This window comes from Apis laboriosa, unplaced genomic scaffold, assembly GCF_014066325.1.
Source record: "Apis laboriosa isolate Shangri-la unplaced genomic scaffold, ASM1406632v1 scaffold28_cov147, whole genome shotgun sequence".
In the NCBI taxonomy this organism is placed as follows: Eukaryota; Metazoa; Arthropoda; class Insecta; order Hymenoptera; family Apidae; genus Apis; species Apis laboriosa.
In genome coordinates this window covers 1,334,889-1,352,327 of record NW_025222687.1, presented here as the reverse complement: position 1 = coordinate 1,352,327, position 17,439 = coordinate 1,334,889, and the positions used below count along the sequence as shown (strand labels likewise).

The window sequence follows — 17,439 nt, the reverse complement described above, 5'->3', positions numbered from 1 at the left end:
AAAAAAAAAAAAAAAAAAAGAAAGGATCCTCTTGGAAAATAATTATTCCACCTTTGGACTCTGGAGACCACGCCACGGTTTATCGCCGTTAAATATCGAGATCCTCGGCCCATTCCCCCCCTGCTTCTCTTTGGACACTTTTATATGGATGGATCTTCCCTCCCCACTCCAAGTATCGATGATCTTTCGAGACTGAGAATTATATATAGAGAGTCACTGAGGGGTGGAGACCCCTCTTTTGTTCGGGGACCCTGTTGGAGCGTCGGGAACAGATCTTTGTATTCTTTCCTATTGCGATCCATCGAAAAGTATATACTTTATTTTCGAAGGAGTTACGAAGCGAGTAAGTAAGAAAATTTTTATTTCTAATTTTCTCGATCGATAAAAAAGAGAGATTTTTACGATCCATCGAAAAGTGTATCCTATTTTCGAAGGAATTAACTAAGAAGCAAACGACAAAAAGAAAGACACTAGATCTTTATTTTCTTTCCTATCGTGATCCATCGAAAATATATATCTTATTTTCGAAAGAGTTAAAACTAAGAAGCTAACAACAAAAAAGAAAACGAAATTTTTATTTTCTCTATTATCGCGAAATCCATCGAAAAGTATATATTTTATTTTTAAATATATATATTTTTTAATATTATTTTTAAATTTAATTTAAATTTATATTATTTTTAAATATATTTATAAAGAAGTGAGCATAAGAAAATTCTTATCTCTAATTTTATCGATCGATAAAAAAGAAGATCTTTATTTTCTGTTCTATTGCAATCCATCGAAAAGTATATATTTTATTTTTAAATATATATTTTTTAATATTATTTTTAAATTTAATTTAAATTTATATTATTTTTAAATATATTTATAAAGAGTTAACTAAGAAGCGAGCATAAGAAAATTCTTATTTCTAATTTTATCGATCGATAAAAAAAGAGATCTTTATTTTCTGTTCTATTGCAATCCATCGAAAAGTATATCCTATTTTCGAAGAAGTTAAAATTGAGAAGCGTATAAAAAAAAAGACACGAATATTTTCGAAGGAGTTAACTAAGAAACAAACGATAAAAAAAAGGACACAAGATTTTTATTTTCTTTCTTACCGCGATCCATCGAAAAGTATATATCTATTTTATTTTCGAAAGAGTTAACTAAGAAGCGAATAACAAAAAAAAATCTTTATTTTCTCACTTATCGCGATTCATCTAAAAATATATATTTTATTTTCGAAAGAATTAACTAAGAAAATTCTTATCTCTAATTTTCTCGATCGATAAAAAAAGAGATCTTTTCTCTCCTATTGCGATCCATCGAAAAATATATCCTATTTTTGAAGAAGTTAAAACTAAAAAACGAATAAAAAAAAAAAACACGAAATTTTTATTTTCTCACTTATCGCGATCTATCGAAAAATATATATTTTATTTTCGAAAGAGTTAAGTAAGAAGAGAGCATAAGAAAATTCTTATCTCTAATTTTCTCGATCGATAAAAAAAAAGATCTTTATTTTCTCTCATATTGCGATCCATCGAAAAATATATCCTATTTTCGAAGTTAAAACTGAAAAGCGAATAAAAAAAAAAACACGAAATCTTTATTTTCTCTCTTATTATGATCGAAAAGTATATCCTATTTTCGAAGGAGTTAAAACTAAGAAACAAACGACAAAAAGAAAGACACTAGATCTTTATGTTCTTTCCTATCGCGATCAATCGAAAAGTATATATTTTATTTTCGAAAGAATTAATTAAGAAGCAATAAAAAAATTCTTATCTCTAATTTTATCTTTATTTTCTCTCATATTGCGATCCATCGAAAAGTATATATTTTATTTTCGAAGGAGTTAAAACTGAAAAAAAACGAACAACAAAAAACGAAATCTTTATTCTCTTACCGCGATCCATCGAAAAGTATATATCCTATTTTCGAAGGGCTTTAAGAAGCGGGGGTAAGATAACGACGAAAGTCTGGTTTAACTAAGGGAGAGACGAGGTAGTAGCCGGTGACCTCGTTACCGGCTTAGGTAGTCTCGAGACCCTTATCTAGTCTCTTCTTTTTACGCATTTATGCGGGGAGTTTGCACGCAGGAGAAGGAGAGAGGATGGCGCGCGTACCAAAGACATCCTTTGATGTCTGTGTGTTCCGGAGAGTAGGGGGAGGAGCGAGCAAGAAGGAGAAAGACGAAGGAGACGGCGGTAAGGGAAAGAAGGAAAAGGGGTGAAGAGAGAGAGAGAGAGAGAGAGAGAGAGAGAGAGAGAGAGAGAGAGAGAGAGAGAGAGAAGCCCTCCTCCCTTTGAACGAAGGCGTCGACCCTCGACAACGAGTGCCAGACACAATTGTCACGAAAGGGTTCCACGCCACTTGGAACAACCTTTTCCCTCTCGGTGCATGCACCATCTCCAACTACACCGGCGCGCCTGGCGGAGGAGAACTCTCCAACTTACACGTCCTACACCCACCTTATGCCAGCCTCTGCTGACACCCCCGGAAAACACCCGGATCCCGGGTCGAAGATAAGAAAACGTAGGAAACTGAGCTCGCTCCTCTCCAAACGAAACTTTGCTGCGCGAGCAAACTTCGATATCGATCGACGGTATGTATATATATATATATATATATATATATATCTCTGAGAGAGAAAAAGAGAGAAGGCGAAACAAAGCATCGTGGTCCAAACGGCACTTTATTTTTTTCTTCTTTATCTCTTCTGCCCTTTGATACGCTTATTGTTCTCTGGGGAGGTTTTACAAATTATCTTAACAGTCAATAATATTACGAATAATATTACATTACGACGTTAACTCTAAAACTAGCCAAAATTTTAACCAAGATCTGGAACGAACGAGATTATAAATATATATCGATAATAATATTACGAATAATATTACATTACGACGTTAACTCTAAAACAATCAATATCAGTCAATATCAAATTGCTAATTCAAAATTAATATTATGTATATTTGAAAATTGAATTTTTATTATTCGATATAAAGATACAAATAAAAAAATTGATTCAATTAAAACATGTAATCCATGAAATCCAGTTGCTATAAAAAAAAATTGATTCATAAACTCTATCATTAAAACAAAAATATGAATTTAAATATTCAATTGATTGAAGAATAGTAAAATAAATTCCTAAAAAAATTGTTAATATTAAATATAATTTTCTTAAATCATAGAAATTTTTAATTAAAAAATAATGTTTTAAAATTACTGTAAATCCTGACATTATTAAAATAAAAGACATTACGACGTTAACTCTAAAACTAGCCAAAATTTTTAAATTTTAAAATCTGAAACGAACGAGATTATAAATATATATATAGTTAATAAAAAAAAAGAATCGAATTCTAAAACGAGTCGAAAAGAAGTAGTGGTCGATCGAGAGACAAAAGCGAAGGGAAAGAAGGAGACAGGCAAAGAGAGAAAGAGAGAGAAGGAGCACAAAAGGGAGCGAGATAGAGGGGTGTTCGTTTCGCGAGGCGCGAAACAGCCGGCAAAATTTCGCAGGGTACCGTGTCCCCCGCTGTCAAAATACGAGTATAGAGGCGAGTTGACGAGCGAAGCTCCACGAGTCGTATTGTGCAAAGGGGGAGGATCGAGAGAGAGAGAGAGAGAGAGAAGGAGGGGAGAGGCCGGTGAATTGCGGGGACTAGCTGCGGGGGCCCGTCGGGTCCAGAAACCTAACACCTTTCGAGCGCAAAACCCACGGGTACGTGTATAACGAGATCTTCCCGTGGCGAGGCCTCCTTTTAAAACGAGATGACGGCGGGTGGTAAGCGGTGAGGAGGGGCGAGGGTGAGGTGCAGGTAAAAAGGGAGAAACAGGAAATATTAGATTTACGCGCGTGGTGACGACTGAGCACAATGCGCCCTCTACGATTTTTCTTCGATCCCGGTTGCCTCGGAGATTATCCCTTTGTCCGATCATGGATGGACGAAATAAATTTTCTTCAGTTTACGCGAGTATATTCCTTTGAAATTCCTCTATTTACGATTGCTCGATCGTAAAGATTCGGGATCATCTACGTTCTCACGTGCAAAGTGATTTGTAGTACGTGGATTTAAGTTTTAATTGGAAAAGATCGATATCGATGAAAATATCGTATTTAAAGTAACACGAATTTATGGTTATTTGGTGAATTCGATAAACTAAATCCAAAGCGATATTGAATTTATAATAATATAGATTTAAATTCTAATTGTAAAAGTATATCGATGAAAATCGTATTCAAAGTAACACGAATTTGTGATTACTTGGTGAATTCGATGAACTAAATCGTATACGAATCTAAATTCTAATTATAAAAGTATATCGATGAAATAAAATCGTATTCGAAGTAACAAGAATCTTATGATTATTCATATATGTAGATTCTAATTGTGAAAAATATATCGATGAATTAAATCGAAAGCGACATGGACTTATATAATAATCGTCCACGGATCTAAATTTTAATTGGCAAAGAATATAAGTGAAACGAATCGTATCCAAAGCGATATAATGTTATTGATACATTTAATTTTGAAAAGTATACGAGTATTCTTTTGAAAGGAATCTCGTTCCAAAGCGATATGTACTTATGATTATTCATATATAGATCTAAATTACAATCTCACGTTCAAAGCAATATTCATAATAATCGTACATGGATCCAATTGTAAAAGTGTATCTGTGAAATAAAATAATATTCAGAGCAACACGAATTTATGATTATTCGTACATAGATCTAGATTCCAATCTCAGGTCCAAAGCAATATTACTATTTATAATAATCGTATACGAATCTAAGTTCCAATTATAAAAGTGTATCGATGAAATAAAATAATATTCAGAGCAACACGAATTTATGATTATTCGTACATATAAATTCTACGAAAAGTATACGAGTATTCTTTTGAAACGAATCTCGTTTCAAAACGACGTGTACTTATCATTATTCGTATATAGATCTAAATTCCAAAGCAATATTACTATTCATAATAATCGTACATGGACCCAAGTTCCAATTATAAAAGTGTATCGATGAAAAATAAAATCCAAAGCGTCACGAATTTATAGCCACTCGTACGTAGATTCTATAATTACGAAAAATATATATCGATGAATTAAATCTCGTAATATTCATTAGCAAATTTACACGGATTATCTAACTTCTAAATACAAAAAAATTAAATAAATAAAATCGTATCGAAATCGATATGACAATATATCGCATACATCTAATTCCAACAAGTCCAATTTTCCATCATCGAATTTTTTCCTAACGAGTCAAGACGAGCCCCCGTATTTAACTTGTTCGTATCGCATAATCGTAATCGCGTGGAAAGCGGATTGATACGAGAGATCGGCACGGGAAACACGTACACGTGAGACCGATCCAAAAATGATCCGCAAGGCGGGGTTAACGACCAGATCGGGCAGCTGGTACTCGCCGATACCTCTCGACACTGGCAGCCTCGCCAGATCTAATAACGTATCCGTACACGTACACGAGCCAACCCAACATCTCGACGAGCGTACGTGTGCGCACGCGTGTGAAGCGCGTGCTGCCGTTCCACTAGGGATATTTTTCACTTTCGCCAGCGCGGCCAAACGACGTGGGCGTGCGTATATACCCCGTGCACGTACAGTTTATATACACTATACATTGCTTCCCATCCACGTATCGCGTTCCCCGCGTGTCGCACGCCTGCAACGGTATACTCTCGATCTTTCGAAAATAATTGAAGTCTCGCGTTGATTCGAGATCCTTCGGCGTCCCGATGCAAACTTTATTTCGATTCGATCCTCTTCAAAACTTTTCAGAATTCGATTCGTCTATTGTTTTTCGCTTTTATTATCACACAATTTCCATAAAAATTGGAAGTTATATCCGTGATTACATAATCGTACAATCGTCCACGTGAGAAGAAAATGTGACGAATATTTCAAGAGGTATCTCGATTCGCGTTATGGAAATACAACGTTCGATAAAAAACGAGGAGGCGGAGGAGGATGAATTCGTTTCACGAGCATTTCGCGAAGATATATCCCGCTATCCCTTGCATGCTCGTGTCGCTCGATGATAAATATCCTCGCGCAAGAGGCGAACGCGACACAGACGCTTAGACAGACCCACCCTCTATGTAATACAGGAGGCTGACTGTTTAGCATATATCGAACGGGTAACGTGTGGGCACGTCTTTCTCCTCTCCTCTGAATAACCCATAAGTCCTGGCCCAAGTGCCGGGAGTACGTACGTCGTTTGTACGTTCCCCCCTTCCGATTCCCTCCTCTTTCCTCCTCTTCGCGGGCCATAGGTCACATCCAGGAAGGCGTAACTTCACGCGACACCAGTTATAATTCACTCGGCCAAGGCTCGTAACCGAGCAAAGGGAGAGGGAGGGAGAGAGAGAGGGATGAGCGAGCGTACTTTTTCCAGACTTTTCGAAATTTAGACGCGTCTTTACAGGTTTTAAGAGAAAAGGAAGGATTAACGGAATCTATCCACGCCAAAGGGTATCCTCTTACGCTAAAACTGGTATGGCTGTTTGTCGATATCTATCTTAGGAAAGAAAGATCGATGGAATTGATGCGTGAATTTTGAACGAATTCTTTATTACATGGAAAGAATTTTAATTTAAAAAAGGAAAGACATCGATAGAGTTTGAAAGAGATACAGAAGAAATTTTCAGAAAGAATTTCCTACTTTTTAATTTAAAAAAAAAAAAAGAAGGAAAGATTGACTATACAGAGGAAATTCTTAGAAAAATTTTTCTTCCTTTTAATTTAAAAAAAAAAAAGCTTGAAAGATAAAGACTATATAAAGGAAATTCTCAGAAAAAATTTCTTTCTTTTAATTTAAAAAAAAACATGGATAGAGCTCGAAAGAGATACGAAGAAGAAATTCTCAGAAAGAATTTCCTCCCTTTTAATTTAAAAAAAAAAAAGAAAAGATCGACTATACAAAAGAAATTCTCAAAAAGAATTTTCTCCTTCTTAATTTAAAAAAAAAAAGAGCTCGAAAAATCGATTATACAGAAGAAATTCTCAGAAAGAATTTTCTTTCTTTTATTTAAAAAAAAAAAGATATTGATAAAATTCGAAAGATTGATTATACAGCAGAAATTCTCAAAAAGAATTTCTACCTCTTTAGTTAAAAAAATAAAAAAACATCGATAGAGCTTGAAAGATCGATTATATAAAAGAAATAATTATTCCAGAATAAATTCTCAGAAAGAATTTTCTTTCCTTTTAATTTTTAAAAAAAAAGATATCAAGATATAGAACTCGAAAAAGATTCCAAAGAAGTTCTCGGAAAGAATTTCCTCCCTTTTAATTTAAAAAAAAAAAAAAGAACTGAAAAGATCGACTATACACAAGAAATATTGTTTTCACGAGCGAGAAGAACACGCGCGCCGATTTATTTTTCATCCCCGTATCGCGAAATATGTATCTTCCCGCTCTTTCCGCGGTTAAATCCGGTTCATTGTCCCGCGACGGGGCAACAGCGGGGGACAGTGGATGGGACTCTCCTCCATCCGGTTGTAGGCAAACCCCCTCTTCTCCTCCTTCCCCCTCTCCCCTCGTTTATTTATCGAGAGGGTGTGGCATCGTGGTAGCGCGTGGCAAAGCAAACCTGCCCCGTATACCGATGATTCTCCGCGAAGCTAAAATAATATTGTTCCTGGCGTGCACCCTCGAAACGCGGATTGCGGCTTGCCTCGGCTTTATATCGCAGCGTGGAAAGCTCCCCCACTCCGCGCCCTCCCCTCCCCCCACGCGGCGACGACCGACAGATGGGCGGCCGCCTGATTGAGACGTTGTCGCAACCGCGGGATGGACATATGGCGAGGGGAAGGCGACGATTCGATTCGATTGCATCGAATCGAGTCGTCGCCACCTAGATAAAGCGCGTTCGTCGTCGAAAATCATTTGTCGGCAGGTTTTAAGAGGAAAGGAGAGTCAAATTTTCCCTCCAATCTTTCGAATCGATCCACTCTCTCGTTTCCTCTCCTCGTTTTCTTCTTCTTCTCTTTTTGCTTTTAATCCTTCGAGCTTCGTCATCCGGCTTGATTTCTTCTCTCGTATTACGTATTACGTAAAGGAAAGATTTTCTCTTCCTTGGAGAAATTCTTTTATTCTTCAGGATACGAGTTTAAAATGTTGAACGTTAACAGGATTCTTTTTCCATTTTTTTTTTTTTTTTCTTTTTCCGTCGCGTTCGAAAGAAAAAGAGGAAGGAGATAAATCGGCAAGTATGCGATTCACCGAGCCAAAAATATCGTCGGAGAGATGAGGGGATGTGTGTATAACTCGTTGAAAACTCGTGGAAAACTTTCGCACGTGGTAAAACAAGGGAAACGACGCGGTAAATCCGTCGAAACGTTTTTCGTCATAAACGTTAAATCGTGAGTGAGGAAGGGGGGGGAAGAGAGAATCGTGGAGCAACAACAGAACCGTTCACCTCCTCCCCCCCTTCCCTGCCCTTCGATTCGACGAGTATACGAGTGCACGTATTCCTCGACAGGAAATTCCAGGGAGGAGAACTGACCTACGAAGTCTACGAGAACCCTATCTCTTTCACGCGCCGATGGGACGTTTCGAAGGGAAAAGAAGATCGATGATTAGCCGAAGGAGTCCCACTGGCAGATTTATCGCCACAGCCTGGGCGAGGAACCTGGATGAAGGGCTTATTCCCGACCGGGAGAGATGTGGAAGGACATGGAAGGAACGTGAAAAAAAAAAAAAAGGAGAAGAAAGGGAAAAAGGCAGAGCATCCCCCCCGCTGCGAGAGACGCCATCCTCGAGATACCATCTCTCTTCTCCTCTCCTCTCTCTCTCTCTCTCTTTCTCTCGCCGTTCGAATTTTTATGAAGACACGGGGGCATCGATGCCCCGTCGATAATTCCGGAGACACGCTGACCAACAATTCAGGCGAATGACGGGACGCTTCCACAAGCGAAACGTGGCACACGTACACTCGAGCGTACAAGTATGCTCACGTACCACTTGTCCTCGTCCATTTATGCTTAATCGGTGGCACGTCGTGGCTCGAGATCACGAGTCGATTCGAAATTAGGCAACGTCGCTTCGCTCGATTGTGGGAAATGAGAAAAGCGTGCGATGATTCTTTTTTTAACGGAATTTTGTATCGTTTTAACAAATCGATCCCCTCGATTTTAATTGATAACCGTGATTAAGTAATTTACTCGTGACTGTTATTATTATTGATGTGTATTTTTATATAATCTCGTTCGTGTATTCCTTTAAATTAAATTTATTTCAATTTATGCACCGTTTTATCTTATTTTAATATTTGGAGTAAAGTAAAACTTGTTTGTTAAGATTGTTCGTTTATTTGTTGTTATTTGAACGATAAATTTTACTCGTTGAAAATTATATCGGTATGTTCAATTCATTTTATTCTATCTTATTATTATCTATTCTATTAATTATTCAGATAAACGTAATATTAACTTAACGGTTTATTTGCGATTATTATTATCGTCTTGAACGATAAATTATTAAGTTTACTTCACAACGTTATGATAAAAACGGGTATCACGACATACTTGGAAGAAAAATCTACACGATAAATTGCATTATTTATTCTATTTTATTAATTATTCACATAATATTATTAATTATAATATTAACTAGAATTTATTTGCGATTATTATTATCGTTTCGAAGTAATTTTATTCCTAACTTCTCAACATGGCAAATTTTTCTTTCTTTTTATTCGTTATTATAATAATTATTACGATATTATTATGATAAAAACGGATGTCTCAAGATACTTGGAAAAAATCACGATAAATTACATTATTTATTCTATTCCATTAATTATTCGAGATTATCATTTCGAAGTAATTTTATTCAAATTTTTCTTTCTTTCTATTCGCTATTATGATGAAAAACGCGTGTCTCAAGAGATGATACGGAAGAAAAATCTACACGATAATAAAATTGCATCGGTGAATGTAAATTTTCATCATTTTCATTAATTCCATTTTTTCTCGCCCGTTTATTATTAACGAGACCGTTCATCAATTTTTCGACGGAAGAATCTTTCACTTTCGAATGTTTTTCCACGCGAGCGACAGCGATCTTAACGAGCGATCTCTCGTGGATGAGTGTCCCCTGTTCCCTATCCCTTGCAATCTCTCCTTTGCGCAAGAAACATCGTCGCGTCACCGGTTGCGCAAATAACACGAATAATTTGCCTCTTTCTTCCCTTGATTCGATGCAAAATCTTGGACCCCACCGACGGAACAAGACAAACTTTCTTCCAACCAACTTCGAAAGTTTGCGAAACAGAAAGAGAGAGAGAGAGAGAGATAAATAGATAGATAGATAGATAAATAAATAAGATTGATAAGATAAATACATAAGATAAATAGATAAGAAAAACAGACAAAATAGGCAGATAATTTTTTTCCAACCAATTTCGAAAGTTTCGTGCGAAACAGAGACAGATAAATAGATAAGATAAACAGATAAGATAGGCAGATAACTTTTTTCGAAAGTTTCGTGCGAAATAGAGATAGATAAGTAGATAAGATAGGCAGATAAGATAAATATAATAGATAAATATAATAGATAAGAAAAACAAATAAGATAGGTAGATAATTTCTTTTCAACTTCGAAAGTTTCGAAATAGAGATAGATAAGTAGATAAGATAATCAGATAAGATAAACAGATAAGATAAGTAGATAAGATAGTCAGATAAGATAAGTAGATAAGATAGTCAGATAAGATAAGTAGATAAGATAATCAGATAAGATAAACAGATAAGATAGGCAGATAACTTTTTTCAACTTCGAAAGTTTCATGCGAAATGGAAAGATAGATAAGTAGATAAGATATTCAGATAAGATAAACAGATAAGATAGGCAGATAACATTTTTTCAACCAATTTCGAAAGTTTCGTGTGAAACAAAGACAGATAAGTAGATAAGATAGTCAGATAAGATAAACAGATAAGATAAGCAGATAACTTTTTTCCAATTTCGAAAGTTTCGAAACAGAGACAGATAAATAGATAGGATAGTCAGATAAGATAAATAGATAAGATAAGTAGATCAGATAAGATAAATAGATAAGATAGTCAGATAAGATAAACAAATAAGATAAGTAAATAAGATAGTCAGATAAGATAAATAGATAAGATAGTCAAATAAGATAAACAGATAAGATAAACAGATAAGATAACTTTTTTCCAACTTCGAAAGTTTCGTGCGAAATAGAGACAGATAAACAGATAAGATAGGCAGATAAGATAAACAGATAAGATAGTCAGATAACTTTTTTCGAAAGTTTCGTGCGAAACAGAGACAGATAAGTAGATAAGATAGACAGATAAGATAAGCAGATAAGATAACATTTTTCCAACCAATTTTGAAAGTTTCGTGCGAAACATTGAGAGAGAGAAAGAGAGAAAGAGAGAGAATATTCTTTCTTCTTGCGTACAAACGTTGCAAGGTAACTCGGCGACCGAACTTTCGCTCTTGAAGAAGAGGAGAGGGGAAACGCAAAACGCTCCCCTGACAAATGGGCCCCCTAAGTGGTACCCGTCCTTAACCTTTTACGCCGCTACCTAGAACGAACTACTAGTGGAAAAAAAAATCGGTAGGGGGGGGGACGCTGAAAAATATTCCCCCTTTTGGGAATTTTATGCGGATAATTTACCGTTTCGTGACTTCTCATCTCTTCTCTGTGTGTGTGTGTGTATGTATGTATCGATTCCCTTACAAAGGGAACGATTCCTTCTTTTTTCTTTTTCTTTTCTTTCTTTTCTTTCACAAAGAAAGGACGCGCGAATAATTGGTCGAATTCGTGGAATCACGCGAACGCCAAAAATCTCTCGCCCCCTGTAATTTCCAAAAAATTTTCTTCGAAGACGCGACACGACGCGACATGTGCTTGACGCGTTTTTAAAAAAAAAAAAAATTCGCATCTATCAACGAAAGAAAGCGAATCGAAGATTCGTTTTAACCCTTTCTATTTGCTATTACAACTCTCTATATAAAATATCACTGATATACGTGACTATAATACGACGAACAATTCGATTTATTAATACATCGATACATATAATCTTTCTCTGGAAACGTACTAGCATCGTAATACAATTATATCATATTATACATATTATTATACGCTCCAAAATATTACTCCAAAACGTTTCAAAAATGTTCACAAATACGCCGTTTCGAGGAAAATTTTTTTCTTTCAATGAACACACTTTCGGGTCGCATTAAACGCGTCCATTGACGATCTTTCTCTGTGCGCATTCCTGCCACTCGAAAAGCGAAAAGAATCGAACAAACTTTGCACTCGTCGATGGAATATTGAATTTTCTCCCTCCCCCAAAGAGAAAACGCGATGAAAAATCGACTCTCGCGTGTAAACGCATCCCTGGCCGAGACGAAAGGAGCGCGCACACAAGCGAGGAGGACTTTAAGGCGAGGATCTTAACGAGGAGTGGAGGATTGATGCGGGCAACGGTGCGGCATCCGCCTCTCTCGAATCCACGATTTTTTTAATCCACGATTGAATCCAAGCTTCGAACTCGATCGAGAATACATTTCCTCGAAATAAATTCGACGAGGAAGGAGAATTCCTCTAAGGGTAGTGGACGAGAGAGAGAGAGAGACAGAGAGACAGAGAGAGAGAGAGAGAGAGGAAGATTTCGTGGAGAGGAGAGCTACCTACGCCACTGCGTGCGTGCATAAACGTTTTCACGGAGCCGAGGCGGGCGCTTTGAGGCCGCCCCACTCCCCGGCTAACGTCGAGATGGGCCTGTCAGGCCCTAACTAGCTGAGGTCGGGTACGGGCGCGCTGCCATAGCACGCCTCGGGCGCGCAACTATCCCGTGTTTTGACACGGCCCTCTGACGGATCGTCGTCGACAACGACCTTTCCCTCTCCTCCCAGCGAATGCAAATTTCGAGGGACGGAATGGAAAGTTACCGGTGGAATTTCGATTCTGTTAATCGTTGCGTTCAGATACGATCTTCTTCTCGCGAACCACGAATGATATCGGTTTGTTATTCGGCATCGAGGACGAGGATAATAAAATAATTAGTCTCGAAAGAATGTACGAAGGATATAAGTTGGATAAAGAGACTTGCTTGCCCTTTGTATCGAGGGGCAAACAAACGAGATAAATTATCGCCACTTGGTGAAGATTAATTATATGTATCTCGTATAATGGGTCTTATTATATATATATATATATATATATATATATGTATGTGTAACGACGGCCATAATTTACTTGTTCCGTCGATGAGTGAGAAACAGGAGGTATTAGGAATGTAACGCGGCACCGGTGGAATTCAGTTATCTTATCCGAGGCGGATGCTACACGATACCAAAGTGGTAGCGAGCACGTAGGACCGTAACACCTGAAGATAACTCGAAGATTTTTCGAGTCGTGTGCTACCTTAGTCCTGCTTTTAAACGAAAAGAAAAAAAAAAAAAAAGGAAAAGGAAAGAAAGAAAATATCAACGGCGATAAAAAGTTCTTCTCCTTTTTTCAGGTATATCTACGATTTTTTTCACGTATAAAATACGTTGATAAAAATATTTCATCTTACGAGTAATTATCATCTCTTTATACGCAGCGCACGCCTGTGTATTTCTTTTTGGTTTGGCTCGCCAACAAGGCTTAACGAGAACTACTTTGGGAAGGTACAAGATAACCATAATTAATCACCGGTCAATATCTTCATCGGCACACCTTTCGCCATTATGTGCCACGAGGACGAGGCAACAGAGTGGAACATGGGGCCCCCGATCGGATGGAATCGATTTCTTGCCGCTCGTCAACCAGCTCGTATATAGTAAGGGAATACGGGAAACCTTATAGTAAATACCGAAATTGGAAACCTTCTTCCAGGAAGCGTGAACGCACGACTCGAAAAACCCATGGAGCCCATATGGAGAGCGAGCCGAGGGGCCCCCGCCGAAATCGGTATCGAGGGGGCCTCTCTATCTGGCCAGACTCGCTCGCCGTGCTCGCATCGGGTTAAAATGAGAAAAGGGGGGACGAAGGAAAAAAGAAGAGAGAGAAACGATAGAACCGGACGACTCGCACGAAAACAAGACGAAAAGAAGCGACTGTCGATTATTCGGTGTCTAAACAAACTAGTAGGCCGGGCCTGTGTGTTGTTGGATCGCCACCCCATGTGCTGTAACAAGGACCTCGTTATAATATTTTATTGCGTCTCGTGCGCGTAGGTATACGTGGCCGCCACTCTTATCCTTCGCAGGAATCTCGTTTTGGCTACGATATTTTTCTTTTTCCCTTTTTCTCTCTCACCGATCCCGATCTACCACGGTTATCGTGGAACAGCGATGAAACAGTGGTACTGTCGAGAAAATAAAGGAGAGTTTTACAATCTCTATACACGACGTATATATACGACGCCAAGCTCTGGCACAAGCTCTTTGTTTTAACCGATCCAGAATTAAACACGACTAAAACAAATAAAGGGCTATAAACGATGGTAGTCGACTCGGTTCTACGTACCGATTCAATCCCCCTTTCATTTCAACGAGCGCGCCGCTAATACGCTTCGAATTTATAGGCGCAATTAATAACGCCGCCTCTAAACAACGAATCGCGCGATTCCGATCCCTTCCGTTCGTTCGAAAGCCGCGCCGCTGTAACACAATTCGATTTCACGCGAAGCTTTTGACGTGTGCACGCGCGAGCGCACACTCCAGTTCCAGTTAACCGAGAAGGAGGAAGAGGAGGAGGAAGAGGAGGACGTTTTCACGGATGCGTGTGTGAAACGCGTGGTCGTGGAACGAGGCGTAAAACGCGTGGTGGCTGAAAACGCGCAATTCCACGCGCGAGCGAGCCTCTCTCGTCGCGCGGAATCGGCAATTCGCACGGGTTCAGGTGTCGTCGAAAACGCGTATCCCCCTTTGCGTCCCTCTCGCGATGCGAGCGACCGGGCTCGACGCTTTTCGCGGATCAACGAGCCGAGAGCGAATTATCCGTCGCCGTGCAAGTTATCGTGGAAATATTGGAAAGTTGGTGGCGTCGAGTGGCTTTTACCCGTTTCCGGTACGACGATTCTCCTCTCTGTAGCGAGGAGAAGCGGGAGCGATCTAACGGCAATCTACGAACGAAGGGGAGAAAAAGAAAAATAGAAAAACCTTGGAACGGGTATACGGGGGAGGGGAAGAATGAAAATCGGGAGCGTGAGAATGGAACAAACGATCGAGTATCGTCGCTAAGATTTGCGCCTGAAATCAACCACGTCGTCCGTGAGATTTTAATGGGTCGTTGAACCATGAATCCGTGAGCATTCGTGTATTCGTTCGATCGTATATTTATTGGAGAATAAATGATGCTTGCAAGAATGAAAAGATTTTTTTCGTATTTTGTACTTACAAATGTTCAAAAAACTTACTACGATAGTGTGTAATGATCGTGATTGTGGAATCCTTATATCGTTTGAAAAACTTATTCTGAATAAATAAGATTTTAACGGATAACCTTTGCTCCCTAATAATTTCTAAAGAAAAAAGTTACTCGTTGAAAGAGCAAGATGCGTAACGAAGCGAATCCAACGAATTAATTTTATGCGCAACATTTTCATATCCTTGAGCTTTTATATCGCAGCTTTTATAACAGCAATGCTGATAAATTAAATTAACCATGCCAGAAGGATTTATGACAGTCTTACCATATTATAAATTATCTCTATTTGATCCATAATATTTTAATGCTCTATTAAATATATCGACTCGTCCGATGATTATTAGTGTATTATTGCATAGAATTTTAATCATTAATGAAGGTAATAAGTTTGCTATATAAGAAGTGTAACGTGATGATAATTATTCATTAGCAGCGTGAAATGTCGATAGTACTAGCCAATGATTCTTCACTGTCCAATGCTCAATTATTACGCTGATCACTAATCACTGTCTTAATGGTTTTGATCGGTAGTTAGATGTTCAACTATGGTCTGTATTTTAATAGATTTATCGGATTGTTTCGATTAAAATACGTAAATGTTTTAAATTATATAAATAGATATAAAATAATGCAAGATCGTAATGTAAATTGTTCGAAGCAATGATGCATTTCTGAATATTATTTTTCGATCAGTAACGATAAAATTTTTATGTCTATTAACGCTATAAAAACGATAAATAAGATATATATATGGATATTCAAATATTTTTATCAAACGAATTTTTCATAATGAATAGCAAATTCGCAAAGTATATAGATCGACAAAATATATTCGAAAAAGCACAGCGTTCATAATAGAAGCGTGAATACAAGTGTAAACGAATCGAATACTTTTGCTTACCCATTAGTTTCCGCACTTCTGCTTGGCTGAGAAAAAGGTTGAAATAACTTGCACCTGGCCGCACGAAAACGAACAGCAACACTGCCAATTTTAGGAGCATCCTGTCCACCACGTGCTTAACCGGTTGTACGTACCGAGTAGCCGTAAACACGAGTTACGTTATGCTGTAAACAACGTTAAAGTCTTCTAACACGACTCATGGTCCACGAAGTATCGTAAATCGGTGCCGATTTCACGGGTGCAAGAGCACGTGACAGCACCTCGTTTTACTATAGTGTACACGACCGGATGAGAATAGGTACGGATCTCGGCTGATACAGCACGACTTCTTCTGGCGAATTAAATTCTTTGACAGTTCGCGTGAAACTCAATTAATCGTATAACGGCACTTCGAATATTACGATTAAGAAAAGTTGACGGATTCTTTCCACGATATCTGTATGTTTACGAAACAACGCGTGCTGGAAAGGGGCTACTGATTATTAAACGGAAAACAGAAGATGACGCGAGAATGCACACACGAAGAGGATGAGCGCGCAGTGTACTTGCCTCGTGAAAGCCACAACCAGTTGTGTGCTCCGACCGCCATGGGTCGACCGGGGTCGACGCAGGCTCGTTGAGCCGAAACTGGCCGAGTCTGGCCGATCATGACCGAGGTCCACCCACGAGAAACGCTTGTTCTAGTCGTTCTACGGATCGGATGGCCTCGGCCTTTCGATGCAACAGCAACCGACCGTCGAATTAAAATTGCAATAGTGAATCAAATCGTTAAAATTTACGATTAAGATTAATCAAATCAGATTTTTGGAAATACCAGTCATTCTGTGTGGAGATCGGTATGCGCTCTACGGGGGATATTATGTTAACGTTTTAGAGAAGAAAATACGAAAACAATACGAAACTCGTGAATCAGTCGCAGCGCGCGCTTTTGTTTCGTTTACTATTCGGATATTACTTGTTGCACTTTCGCGACACATTTGCCTTCTGTTATAACGCTTTTGTAATCTGCAATTGAATGATTTTATAATGATTTCATCCTCGCGAAAATAAATTAAATTTTTTGTAACAATTATATTTTATAATTATAATTTAATTAATATTA

General features: G+C 38.1%; 1 protein-coding gene across 2 annotated transcripts in view; it reads right to left on the bottom strand.

Moving 5' to 3' along the window:
* LOC122714239 (tyrosine-protein kinase Dnt-like) overlaps window positions 1-16,866 on the bottom strand; it is a 28,468-nt gene extending 11,602 nt beyond the window's left edge. For both annotated transcript variants that reach the window (XM_043935423.1, XM_043935424.1), the window contains exon 1: window positions 16,338-16,866. In XM_043935423.1, coding sequence (XP_043791358.1) covers window positions 16,338-16,437 — 100 coding nt within the window. In that variant the 5' untranslated portion in view covers window positions 16,438-16,866. The remainder of the gene's footprint in view (window positions 1-16,337) is intronic.
* Window positions 16,867-17,439: the final 573 nt, after the last annotated feature.